The sequence below is a fragment of the Nelumbo nucifera genome, chromosome 6 (assembly GCF_055504915.1).
Source record: "Nelumbo nucifera cultivar China Antique chromosome 6, China Antique-T2T, whole genome shotgun sequence".
Lineage (NCBI taxonomy): Eukaryota > Viridiplantae > Streptophyta > Magnoliopsida > Proteales > Nelumbonaceae > Nelumbo > Nelumbo nucifera.
In genome coordinates, this window is record NC_142654.1 from 4,468,730 (window position 1) to 4,482,519 (window position 13,790).

Consider the following 13,790-nt stretch of genomic DNA (forward strand, 5'->3'; position numbering starts at 1 on the left):
CCCACTCCCTACCCGTCGTGAATTGGAGCCACACATTTCTATTATGAATTAAGAGACGTGTGGCTGCAATTCAAGGCGGATAGGGAGTGAGCAGGAAAAGTGAGTAGGAAATCTGGAGATGCACGAAACGAGGTCGTACGTCTTTTCTCAAAGCCATATCAAAGGGAAAATCTATGGTGTGGAAAAGATATGGTATGGGAAGAGTTTTGACCAATCAAAACCTACCCATGAATTTTGACAAATAACACCTGATTGGCTACCACATTTATGATTCCAATTGACTGGTCATAAGTTTTTTTCAGATATCATATCTTTTCCATATCATACTCGAACCCCATATCAAAAGCAATAGCCAATAGCTATCAACAACCCTATCTCACTGTACTAAAAGCAATAGCCAATGAACTTTTCCGTTTGATCTATTAGGCTTTCGAAAAAGGTATTTAGATGGCACAAAGATTACTAAGGGCTTGTTTGGCACGTCTTTTTGGGAAGATCTTCTGGTAGCTCTGACAGTCAAAAGACACATTAAGCTTTTACATGAATATCTGAACAGCCTGAAGCACATCTGGTAGATGCATGTCTTTCTATGCATCTTTTCGCATGGGAATAAAACGTGAAAGACGCAAGAAGCTTCATTTGGAGCTTTCCGAAATCAATCCAAAATAGGCTTTTCGTATTTTTTCAGTGTTCCGTCTTTTGACAACTAGATCTTCTGCGTGCAAAACGGAAATAGACCGAACATCAATCTTCTTAGCTTATAAACAAGACCCGCGAAAAGACACGGCAAAAGCAGCCTAAATTTTGGTATTTCGGTCTTTTCATATCCATGCATGCATTTTATGGGCTTTCCGGCTTTTGGCTATCAAAAAAACTAATTTTCGGTTACTTAAAGCCCCAAACATGAAAAGCATTAATTGCCAATGTTAAAGAATAAAGTGAAATGTTAGAGAGAGAGATGGATTTGGTAATGGAGCACTCAGTTGCAATTTATTGGGTCAACGGTAAGATGAGTTTTGTTAGAACAGCATAAACTTCACAAGTCTTTTTTCATTTTCTTTGCACAAACCTCTAGTGTTTGACAAGACGATGGTTATTACCCAGTTCAAATTGAAAAAAGGTGATTCTGGGAAAACTAACGAACATCATTTGTGAATTGTGATTGGGTACCACCACTTCCACTTGTAGAAATTCTATAAAAATAGTGTTTGAAAGCCGTGCTCGCCACGGTTCTTACCAAATGTAGAAGGCAGAAGACCAAGACCCACCACCCTATTTCAATTTTCAAATTTCAATCAAGCCGACAGATGAAAGTTCTGTTTGGCGCTTTTTTTTGCGCGATTTATCTGGTTTAAAAGTTCAGCAGCCTATGTTTTGGTCTTTTTTTTTTTTTTTGAGAAGATTTAGCCACCAAAGATTGCATTATAAAAAGATGCAAGAAGCCCATTTTGATTTAATTCAGGAAGTTTCAATTGAAGTTTTTCAGCTTTTTTTGTCTTGTCTTTGCACAGAAAGACGTGCCACCAACCAAATAGTTTGTGGATTGTCAAGATCTTTATGTAAAAGCCCACTAATCATTTGGCAAGTCTTTTTTAAAAGATCTTTCGGCAACCTAACAACCAAAAGACAATATGAGTTTTTGCATTAAGATCTTAGCAGCTTGAAGACCGTTTGGTTAAGGTACGTCTTTTCACGTGAAGACAAGTTGAAAAAAGGCTAAAAGCTTCATTTGGAGCTTCTCGAAAATAGTTTAAAACAGACTTCTTGCGTCTTTTTGGGGATGCGGCTTTCAATGGCTAGGTGGGTGTTTGGCATCGATGTCATGTTGTTTTTTGTGAAAACGGCGCCATTAGGGATGGCAATTTTCCCCATTCCCGACGAGGACCCGACTTCCTCGACCCGATGGGGGTTTTGGCGGGTCGGAGATGGGGACAGGGATCAATAGGAATCCCCGATCGGGGTTGAGGTCAGGGATGGGGATTGAGGTCCCCACCCCGCCTTGACCCGGATTATGTATAATATTTAAAAAATTATTTATAATTTAAAACTTTTATTTATTTTAATTATTTTTTCAAATAAATACCGTTATTTAAAAAGAATTCGGGGATTCGGGTCCCTGTGGGGGAACCCATCCCCATCTGAGATCGAGGATTGAGGACAAATTTTATCCCCGATGGGGATCGGGGACGGGGGTTAATTTCATAATCGGGGTCGGGGATGGGGAATATGATCCCCGCCCCGAACCCGCCTGTTGCCATTCCTAGGCGCCATGTAGGCACCACACCAGAAAATGTGGTGCTTCAAAAAACGACATCTTATTTGATACCATTTTTCATAAAAAAACGTTGCTTCAAACCACGCTTGGAATTCGGAAAAGTATAGTTTGAAGCAATGCCAAATTTGATGTTTTCTCATAAAATAACTCGTTATTGCCAGTAGTGCAATAATGTGACATCATCTTGGACGTTGAATAATATGACCAATGTTGAAAACAATTCTATAACACTAATACCAAACAAAACCAATGCTATTTTCCCAGAAAATAGCCTATGTGGCAACACCACTTCCAAACAAAAAATGGTGTAGTGTTTACAAGTCACACATGCCCAACATTGTTTTTATGAAAAAATGGTGCGATGTTCCCAGCACCGGTGCCAAACACCCATGCTTTGGTTTTTAATCAAAATAAATTAAGTTGTAATGACTAATTTACCCATTGTCATGGTAACGTGGCATCTCTAAAAATTCTCTCAAACAGTATAGGCTGTTGGCCCAACAGCTAAAGTTTTTTCCAGGTCGTACGTCTTTTCTCAAAGCCATATCAAAAGGGAAAAACTTTAGCTGTTGTGATGAGAGAAATTCTGAGAATGCCACGTTACCATGAGAATGGGTAAATTAGTAACTACGTATCAGTTTATTTTTACTAAAAACCAAAGCATGGGCGTGAATAGGTCCAGTAGTCTATGCTGAATAGCTATCAACAACCCTACCTCACTGTACTAAATAGAAACCCAAATCTTGAATCACATCAATTCCCATTATGGCAATTAAATCAACTCCGTTTGGATTCGTTTCACCACATTTATTTCATAAATTAACAATATATTTTAGTTTCTTTATTTGTCCTTCATGAATTCTCCTCTTCACTCCAAATGCATATTTCGTGAATAGAAATAGAAATTACTCCCATCACTCCTGCTTTATTCCCTTCCTTGTTCTCTATCTATATATTCAGTATCTCGTCGATCGATTTCATTCTGCGTTATTCATTGCCCTCTTACTTTAATCTTGTATTACATATCCAGCTATCGATCCAAGCTATATATGAAAATGAATGAAAAGAGTACTGGTCATGCAGGCCATGGCTGTGCTGCATGCAAGCACCAGCGGAAGAAGTGTAAGAAAGGCTGCCCCTTGGCGCAGTATTTTCCTGCTAAACTGTATCAAGACTTTGTCAACGTTCACAAACTGTATGGTGTTGCCAACATCGTAAGGATTTTGAGAAACATAGAGCCATATCAAAGGAAAGCAGCCGCTCAGTCAATAATGTTCGAGGCTGAGGCAAGAAGGGTTGATCCAGTGCTGGGTTCCTTCGGTCTTGTCCACAAACTTATTTCCCAGATAGATGCTTACAAGAAGGAGCTTCATATCATCAACCAACAACTATCTTACTATCGACAACAGGAAGAATCCCAGAAGCTACAACAGTTACGATGGTTTCAAATTGCTTCATCTTCATCACTGGTAAGAAAATGGTGTGTTGTGTAGCCATCATTAATCCTGTTGATTTTATTTTTACTATTTAATTCATCTCATGATTCCTGCTTCCCAGAAATAAAATAGGTTGATTCATGGAAGTAATTAGCACTTAGCAAGCTCTGTGTATCTTGACAGCCAATTAATGCTTATAATGGAGGAAGCATGGAAAACTTTGGTGATGATCAAACCGCAAATGCTTACACTAGTTTCATTTTACAAGAATTTGAAGACATTAAGCCTCCTTTCGATTTCAACTCCTCTGATCAAGAAATAAATGTTTATTTCAATAACATGCCTCCTGCAAACAATAATGTGCAAGTATTCAGGTAAATTAACTAGTTCAATTTTCTTTTCCTTGCCTGTACGTATCTAATTCTACGAATTTATTCGCATTGTGGATAAGGATTAGATAGCACCAAATATGTCTTCTAATAGATAGAATACATGTAGTTGCATGATAACCCGGTCTTGAGATGTTTAATTATTAGAAGTTAGAACGTCGTCTCAAAGAATGAGGCACTTTCTGCTTGCAAGTAAAAGAGCCAAACTTAATAGTGCAAATTTAAACCGAATACAAATTTTGCACTGGTTCAGTATTGCATCCGTTTGTTTTTAAATATGAGTTATGCTCCTATCTATTATACATTAAGTTATACTTTTACTCTCATTTGTATTTGTTAGAAACGCAAATCTTGCATCTCGAAAATTGATGCAAAGTGGGGATCGCACCATCTTACTTTCTACCTCACTCCCAAATACAAGTGATTCTCTCCTTACCTCCCTTTTTCTTTTATATAAGGTGGGAAGTGGGAACCACATCATTTTACAAGGGTGCAAGCGGGGAACCCCATTTGAACAATTTACAAAGCATCGGGCCCAAAAAGCATTCAAAATTCAGTAAATCATCAGCCCGAGCCCACCCAAATTGCCCCTAATTTTACTTCTCACAAGCAAGACAATGGAGTTGGGATATGCTTCTCACAGAGTGCACCTCATACCGACCTTACAACACATTTCAACTATGCATTAGAAACATCTTCCCATGAATAAATATTTTCAAGTAGGAAGTTATTTCAGATGCACGGCTAAACGTGCTGTGATCAGGTCAGTGTGAGATGCATTCTGTGAGGAACAGATCCCAATTCAAATCATAAGCATAAGTGAAGCAAAATTTACACCTAGCTTGTTTGCACTTTCATACATTTACAGTACTAATGCAAAAAATTTGCACTATATATATGAACAAACTGAGCCTAGGTTCACCAAAAAAACACGATACCAGTTTCTGGTTGTTGTAACAAAATCGTTGAATATGATATTCATAATGCACTAGGATAAATATAGGCACAAACATTAAAAACAAACTATTTCTCATTTATCTTCGAGTTGTGTCAATTTGTTGGTGATTAATTATTTTACTCCATTAATTAATGAATTGTATGTAGTTTTGATTCAACGCCTGAAGAAAAAGTCAGTGATGATCATCAACCATGTTCAGCGGAAAAGCCAAAATATATATGTGATTACAGTATCTTCTCCCACCAACAAGGCCTGCAAGATACAGAAGTAACGTATGGAAAACAAAGTGGAGGCGGCATGCAATTTCCACAACCAAAAATTTAGAATAAGGTAGCTGCTAATAAGCTTATGGTAGATTCCATTCTTCAGCTTTAAAGAAGAAAAAACAAAGGCATATAGTGACAACTTACATTTCTTTAATTAATATTGAGTGCTCTCTTGTTTGTACTGTTGTGCCATATATTGAATCCCATATTATTCTCGTTACTTCAAATGCAGCTTGTTAAATTGTTATAGAGAGAGAGAGAGAGACAGATTACTCATCATTTCTTCTCTCTTTTTCTGGATGAGAGGTAGTGTTTTTATTATTCCATTATTTCAAATGAATGTATTTTTAGCAAAATTCCAATTTTGAAGAAAAATGGAACTAGTCACCTGACCATCCGGTCCAGTCTTAAAAACCATGGTGCCCAAGACAGCTCAAAGAGCAGCCTAGACCAAACTTTCTCCATTGACAGCCATATATATATATATATATATATATATATATATATATATATATTCTCTCTCTCTCTCTACTTTTTTTTCTCGCTTTGATAAAACGTTTATTAATTTGAAAAAATAAAATAATATGTGATATGGATGCATCGAGTATGTTATTTCTCACAAAATAAGAGTATTGTGAGAGGTCCTGCAACTGCAAGCAGTGTTTGATGTTTGTGGACCAGCCTAGCTCCCATCCGCAACTTCCTCGTAACATATAACCTAGAATGCAAATTATTTGATTTTTTTGGGTAGAGAAAATTAAGCAAATTAATTGATTATATACCTTTATTTGAGCCCCTACATCATCATACTCGGGGAACATTAATTCCACATACAGTATTCTTCACAAGGCTAAGAGAGTGGAGCGTAGTGCTAGCTAGCTAGCTATCCTTCCTCGTTCCACCAAATTAATTTTAATGGCTGTCAACATTAAACACTAAGTCAAGGCTCTTCATTCTCCTTTTTTACTTAATTTTCTGAAAAAATAATAAAAATGGAAACTTTAGATGTCAACAAGACTGACCAAAATCCAAAAGGTTGAATAATTAAAAAGAAAAAAATAAATAACCAAAAGCAGAAGAAAAGAATAAATTCATAAACTATTGGGAACATGGACTGGGCCCTGGGCCCTGGGGTGATAGAAAGTAGAAATAGGTCGGTCGGTCTCTACCTAAAACGTAAAGCCTCTTGCTCTAGAGTTTGAGGGCAGGGGACAGGGGCCCGGCGCCAACCCATTCACACCCTATTAATGGAACTGACCCATCTTTACTAACCTTTCATGCATAAAATCAAGAATCATGTGAACCCTTTTTGGATTCATCTTCTTCTTCACTCTCTCTCTCTCTCTCTCTCTCCATATATATTTAAATCTATCAGATCAGATCTCCTCTTGTCATTTTCTAACCCAACAGCATGCGAAACCCAATCTTCAATTTGCTCATCAGCAGTTGTAGAAGAAGGTGATGACGAAAAAGTAGTAGTGGACTGGACACCCCCACCCCCAAGTATCTGATAAATGATGAAAATTAAACCCTGCAGACTTCAAATGCGTTGAGTAAGCAAATTAATAATTCATGTAGAGAACAAAATAAACAAAAACAATAAATAGTGATAATTATTACAAACAATGAAGATTTTCTCCATCAAAATGGATAATAAAACTAAATATCGAGATACAGCCACACGGTTGAATTAATATAAAACTAATTAATATAGCTAGCTAGGCAGATTCTCCATTAATGGATGGGACTCGGGTCGTCGCATGGCTAGCTAGAAATTTAATTTAATTTAATTTAAGAGGCAATCCATCATCTAGAGCTCAGCTGCTGCTAGTGAAGTTGGGGGTATCCTCTGACAGAGAAGGAGAAGAATCAGAAGAGGGCCCAATATTTAGGGGAGAAACAGAAAGGGTCGTCCTCAGGTTTCTACGTCCCCTCGCCCTGATATCGTCGATCATCCTATGCACCACACTCATCTTAGGACGATCTTGTGGCATTGGGGCCAAGCAAAGCAAGGCCACTTGCAGCAGGGCCATCATCTCTTCTTCCATGCCTTTGTATCGCAGTAGCTCAATATCAAACACCTCCGACGTCCATTCCTCTCTCACAACACGCTGCACCCACTTGGCTAGACATGTTTCTCCTTCGCTTATTGTTGCCATTTTCCCTGTCAGTATCTCCAGCAGAATGACTCCGAAGCTATAAACATCGGATTTATTGCTGATTTTCCTTGAGTTGTTTATGTTGCAGTTGTTATTAAGCGTTAATTCCGGGGCCTTGTACGCATTGTTTGATGATGTTGATGGTGCGAGGAAGAGCTGGTGCAGCGCGAAGTCAGAAATGCAGGCATTCCCCGCTTGATCAATAATGATGTTCGACGATGTCAGGTGTCCGTGTTCCAGCTTCGATTTGCATTCGCTGTGCAGGAATGCCAGTCCCTTAGCTGAGTCAGACACCAGTTTAAGCCTTGTAGTCCAATCTAGTGGAGTTCTTCCGGGTCCTCGATTTCCTGCAACGTTCTTCAATTCTCTGTTAGTTCGTCACTGATTCAAAGAAGAAATTGCATGGAGCTTGGGAATTATTAGATCCTCAATTCATTCTCTGACTGTAAATTTCATCATTCAGGCTTACATCTTTTATTCATAATAATTCATAGAAGAAGAAGAAGAAGAAGAAGAAGAAGAAGGAATGATATTCAAGTAGGTAGTGAACAAACAGAAACAGACCGTGTAAGAGAGAGTAGAGGCTTCCATTTGGGAGGTAATCGTAGACAAGCAGCAACTCTTCTTTGGAGCACAAGTAAGCTCTGAGGTTGACGATATTGGAATGTCTCAGCCTACCAATCTCTCTCAGCAACCCATCGAACTCCTTCCTCTTCCTCCTTTCCCTCGCCCGCTTCACCACGAAGACATCCCCACCGTCCATCACTACTTTGTAAGTGGTCCCTACAATCCCCTTCCCCAGCATCTCCGCCGAAGATTTCAAAAGATCATCCACTCTTAGACCCTTTTTGCACCCTTCGAAGATGACCGTCTCCTCATCCTCACGCAGGCTCCATCCGCGGTACCTTCCTTCATACCCATACCCGTGTCTCTTCTCTGGTTCTCTCCTCATTTTCTCTCCGCCAACGCCTCTCTGATAATGTCTGGTTCGTCGCTTCCAGCAGCAGTAGAAAACAACAATCACCGCCACGACCACCGACACATCCACAACTACAATGGCAAGTACTACACGATGACTCAGCTTCTTTCCTTGTTCCTGGGAGATCTTCACTGGGACCGGATCACTCAGGATCGTTCGATTCGAGCACTTGTACGGTAACGGCTTCCCGCAGAGATTCTTGTTGTCGGCAAATGAAGAAGCTGCGAACGAGGAAAGAGATACCGGAATTTGGCCGGAAAGATTGTTGCTTGAAACGTTCAAGTCTATAACCGGGACAAAGAGCGAGGATAGTGTTCCACTGAAAGAATTGGCTTCCAGGCGAAGAGTTAGCAAGTGCGGCAAGCGGTTAAGCTCGACCATGGGAATGTGACCTGAGAGACGGTTGTGGGAGAGGTCGAGGCGGCGGAGACGATGGAGCTGGGAAATGCCAGCGGGAAAGTTACCGGAGAATTGGTTGTGGGAGAGGAAGAGCAGCTTCATGTTGGTCCAGGGGGAGAAGTTCAAGGAGGAAGAGGAGAGGACATTGTTTTTGAGGCTGAGAAGTCTGAGGTGGGTGAGGGGAGTTAGGCTGTGGATGGGGCCGGTAAGGTTGAGATTCTGGAGGATGAGGCGGGTAACACGGCGGTTGTTTTTGCTGCAGCTGACGCCGAGCCATGAGCCGGAGCAGGGGTCTGACGAGTTGGACCAGGAGGAGAGGGAGTTGAAGTGGTCAGAAGCAGACTTGAAATCTAAAAGCGCGTCGAAATCAGGATTACAGAAGGAGAGAGAACAGAGGGACAGAAAGGAGAAGAAGAAGGAGAGCAGGAAGACTGTGAGCAGAGTCCAGAGCTTCATGGGTGCTCTCGTAAGTTGCTCTGTTCCTTGTGTGCGGGAGGTGAGGGTTTAGGTAGAGAGAAAACAAAACAAGGGAGACAGTTCTGTACTAGTTCATATAATAGAAGGAAAAGAAAAGGACAAAAAGGTAAAATGACGTTTATTAACGTTACATTAGGAATTTAGGATTTGGGAGTCTGGACAAGTGGCTAATATGCAATGCAGGCTAGCAGTAAAAATTAAAGGAAAAAAAAGGTTAAAAGAAACGATGGATAAACCGCTGGATGCAATCTGGATTGTTCGAATCGAACTGCGAGGAATTTTTCAGCGTACAGATGCATCATGCACCGTAACAGGTCGGGTTGAGAATGGACCCGAATTGATAATACCCGACCCATTTTGGGCGTCAGTGCAAGATGTGGGGCTGATAAAAAGTGGAATATTAATGAATATAATAACTAACTCAGTCCGAGTATGGTACGAAAAAGGGATAGGGTAAATATTTCTAGAAAAGATACAAAGTTTTTTTTTTTTAATATTGTTTTTTTCTGGTGGAGATGAAATAGCCTGATGTCGGGAAAACTTTTGACTTCTCCATGTTCAACTGCCTCGGCAAGTCTGTGTGAACCCGGTTGAAAATTTAGCTAACATTTTACACTGCTTCGAGTTCAGATTTTGAACCAGGTCTGTTAAGCCTAAGCCCAATTCATGAACAAGTCTACAGTTTGGAATATGGAATAGAAGCTGAAAATATTCTAAGCTTACACATGCATTATCAAAACTTGGGCAACATGATAAGAAAGATATTGGGATGGATGATCATTCCGCCCCTAAAAAGTTGATTAGAAATCAATAATATCCCTGAATTTTAAGTCATTTTTTTTAAGTTTAAAATCTCTTTAGTATTTTTCTTTCAATAACATCACCATCACCATCTAAAAGGTCATCAAATGGCCCCTTAATATCTATCTATATAAATTATTTTAAATGCTGATTCCATGGAAGTTTAAGAATGACATATAACACAACATATTCCAAATTTATAATGTATTGACATTGCACAAAAATCTGACCCCCCCCCCCCCACCCCCACATGATTGGACACATACAAAACCTGACCCACCCTATCCTGGTACATGTCGGGATAGTTAATTAAACAATTTTAGAATCCGTTTGTGGCTCATCTAGCTTGATGAATATTATTCTTTCTTCTAAAATAAACCTACAATCAACTTTTTTTTCTCACCTAATTTCATAATTTACAACTCCACTCAAATGGTTAATGTTATTGGGGTGACAAGTTCTCAATTAAGAACAACCACTCAACAAAAGAACACAAAATTCCAAAGGTAGGTTATGTCCATATCTAACCTACCCCTTTCAAGACCCAAAATAGCTGGTAGGAATAGTGCTAGGGTAATTGTCTTTACCTTGACTAAAAGTATTACAAAGTACAAAATTTATCAAGAGCCAGCCAGGATTTTCTCATGGAGGGGGCACCATATAAATTTTCAGAGAAAAGAGGACCACTATATTAGGACATGGGCCACCTCCTATAAGGGTACACTCAAAACTTTTTTCCCCAACATTAAAATCTACATTAATTATAATTTTGCCCCATAAGACAAGTGATGCAACTAAAGGTTTTAACCCTATTCCAAATCAAGAGACTAGAGGTGCTCACAATTTGGTTAATCGTTGGCCTTTTTTATAAACTTTACTGGTCTTTTAGTTTCTGAAAAATCGAAAATCAAAACCAATCAATTAATCAGTTCACTTCATTTTTTGGTTTTTTTAAATTTATAATATACATTATCAATAAATATATAATTATAATATAAATACCAAAAATATATGCAATATATTATATTATTAATAATATATAATATATAGACATTGATCTATTTGATTAATTGTTGGTTTTTTGTATTAGTTTACCGAAATCAAACTAGTATTGATGGAGGGTGATTTGACCCAACCTCCTGAGAAGGTGACACGTGGACGTGACTCAACACAAGCGATAACTCAGCATAACAGTCTGGCTGCGACTAAGTAACGAGCTCGCAGAACAGCTTGCTACATTACAGCTCGCCACAAGATGAGCTCGCTACAGCGCGAGCTCAAGGACCCCCGATGTACTGAAAGGGAATACTCTAAGACAAGTCTATCCCAGCTCGCGAGCTAGGATAACCAGCTCACTCCAATACTTAGGTAGGAGAATTGCCCCAAAGGCAACATCAGGCGGAATCACCTCAAAGTACCTCTAGGAGCTTGCTACAAGGCAGCTCGTAACGGGATAGCTCGCTACTAAGCGACGCGACATTTTTAGGAAGCTTCTATCTGACAAAACCGTACCCATCAGGCTGCATCACGTCTCTTGACTAACGGTGCAGTCCCTGCCAGTCCGACAGACTGCACTCACGTCTCTCGATAGGTAGTGGCGTGTCTGTCTTTTCCAGGACGTGTCACTCATCCGATTGGGTAGTACTCTGCAACGGTTACCTGCGCAGCCCTGGCAAATAACGGCTGCAACAGAGATTCGGTGGCGGTTATGCCCGATTTGACAAGAACGCCCATATTTAAGAGCCCCATGATCGAAGGGGAAAAGGTATCTTGTATCTTAAGTTAATCTCAAACTTTCATTGATCTAGTGCTACCTGCACTCTTAGCTCTTTTTGCATTCCTTACCGCTCTCTCAAGTGTTCTAACTTAAGCATCGGAGTATTCCCACCGGGCAAGTCCCCCGGGAATCCTTCACCGTCTTCTTCTCAGGTACCGTCCATCGTCAGTTAGGAGTATTCCCACTGACAGTCGACTGTCAATTAGGAGTGCCCGAATTGCGTAACATCAAGTATCTTCAATTTTTCCTAAACATTAAACCGGATGATTTAATTAACCGAATATTTCGATTCAGTTTCATTGGTTTGATTTGATTTTTTTTTTCATGAACACCCCTTAAGAGATGGGTATTCTACGTTCAAAACAGATATAAATAAAATAACAATTTTCTGCCATATCACAACTTAATTTAGGGCTAAAAGAGGAGTCCCCATGTTCTCTTGACCCTCAATTGATGGAAATAAATTCAGCTCAGAATTCCTTTCCACGTGTTTCAAATAAAACCTTTTCTTAATGAAGAGAAATGATATATACTTGATCCACTGGCAGTTGTTCACAGGGTGTCTTGAATATGAGCTCTAATATTTATATTTGGGCAGAGATCAAATGGGAAATGTAGATGCAACCCTTGAATGGAGGGGTTTTGTGGAGCTTAAAGTAGGGTTTTATGGCATGGTTGAAAATTGAAATGCACCAAGGATGGGCCTTTTCTTGCATGAAGAGGGACCTGCATCCCTGACACAGATGGCCCTCTAGAAATGGAACTACATGCTGTGGAGATGATAGAGCATTGAACATGTCGGACCATATTTTTGTAGGTCCTGGAAAGGACTCACTAGTTGACACGAGGAGCTGAAGAGGCATTTTGATCTGGTTCTTTGGCACTATGGACCCATCCCATTTTAGATATTACTTTTGGGCGATTGCAGTTATTTTTGCTGGGGTTATTTTTAACTAAGTGAGCATACATCTACAAAGGGAACTTCAAGTACTAGAGGCTAAAAACATTAATTGATTCCAGATGGATCAAGTGAACAGACATCTAAATACTGAGCTCGGGATGTTTTGGAACTTTGATTTGATTTATGTGGTTGGGAAAAAAGGGGAAAAGAAAAGCAAGGTATAGAGTTCATGATGTAGACTATAGGATTAGACACGTGGCTATCTCTGTATATGATGGATGGTCCAATCGGCTAGATGGTTCTTCCACATGGCTGGAGTAGGAGTAATTATGTAGGGAATATCCCTACCTGACCCAGGAAATCTTTTTCATACTAATTTATTATAAATCCTTTTTAAATGAATGCCCTAATTTATAAAAAGAAGTTTCTATATAAAGCTATGAAAGTCATGTAAAATTCTAAAGTTATTTCTGTGCTTGCCTTTCTTGTATTTATTTGTAGATTGTCAAAGTTAGACTACCTGAGGGAAAAATTATAAAAGAAATTTGTGAAGAGAATAAATGACAATACTATTAAACTGGATAGAGAAAATTGTCTTTTGGGCTTCATTTGTTTGAATGTAAAAGGGGCAGGAAATTATTAAGGGTGAAACATTTGGGCTCTGTTTTTCCATTTTTGTGATGAAAACTTTGCTATCATTGTCTAATTGTCTTTTACATAAAAATAAATTAGAATGGATGGAAAATAAAGCTTCCACTGCAAAACAGTAAAAGAGCAAAAAAATAATAACTAAAATATTTCAACTGAAAAGGCTTAAATATCTGTCTTGGAGAGAAACAAGCTCAGCCTTGACAAATTAGGAATCCACTAATTGCCTCTTGGTGCTTTTTCTGCAAACTAATCAGAAACATACATAAGAATCTGAAGGAAAGAAGGTATGTTATAGCTATATTTGACAACTTTTTCTGATTGA

At 39.2% G+C, this 13,790-nt stretch overlaps 2 protein-coding genes across 2 annotated transcripts; one reads left to right on the forward strand and one right to left on the reverse strand.

Moving 5' to 3' along the window:
* Positions 1–3,207: 3,207 nt before the first annotated feature.
* LOC104586676 (uncharacterized) lies at positions 3,208–5,674 on the forward strand. Its single transcript, XM_010243979.2, has 3 exons — positions 3,208–3,744; positions 3,895–4,085; positions 5,205–5,674. The coding sequence occupies exons 1-3, from the start codon at positions 3,325–3,327 to the stop codon at positions 5,380–5,382; spliced, it is 789 nt and encodes a 262-aa protein (XP_010242281.2). The 5' UTR covers positions 3,208–3,324; the 3' UTR covers positions 5,383–5,674.
* Positions 5,675–6,878: 1,204 nt separating this feature from the next.
* LOC104586636 (putative leucine-rich repeat receptor-like protein kinase At1g68400) lies at positions 6,879–9,387 on the reverse strand. The gene is made up of 2 exons (XM_010243926.3): positions 8,048–9,387; positions 6,879–7,830 (listed from the first exon to the last, which is right to left on the reverse strand). The coding sequence occupies exons 1-2, from the start codon at positions 9,315–9,317 to the stop codon at positions 7,142–7,144; spliced, it is 1,959 nt and encodes a 652-aa protein (XP_010242228.1). The 5' UTR covers positions 9,318–9,387; the 3' UTR covers positions 6,879–7,141.
* Between the last annotated feature and the right edge of the window lie 4,403 nt (positions 9,388–13,790).

Coding starts and splice junctions, on each gene's coding strand:
- LOC104586676 (XM_010243979.2), top strand. CDS start 3,325: ATGAAAATGAATGAAAAGAGTACTGGTCATGCAGGCCATGGCTGTGCT. Junction 3,745..3,894: donor TTGCTTCATCTTCATCACTG/GTAAGAAAATGG, acceptor GTATCTTGACAG/CCAATTAATGCTTATAATGG. Junction 4,086..5,204: donor AATAATGTGCAAGTATTCAG/GTAAATTAACTA, acceptor AATTGTATGTAG/TTTTGATTCAACGCCTGAAG.
- LOC104586636 (XM_010243926.3), bottom strand. CDS start 9,317: ATGAAGCTCTGGACTCTGCTCACAGTCTTCCTGCTCTCCTTCTTCTTC. Junction 7,831..8,047: donor CCTCTACTCTCTCTTACACG/GTCTGTTTCTGT, acceptor AGAACGTTGCAG/GAAATCGAGGACCCGGAAGA.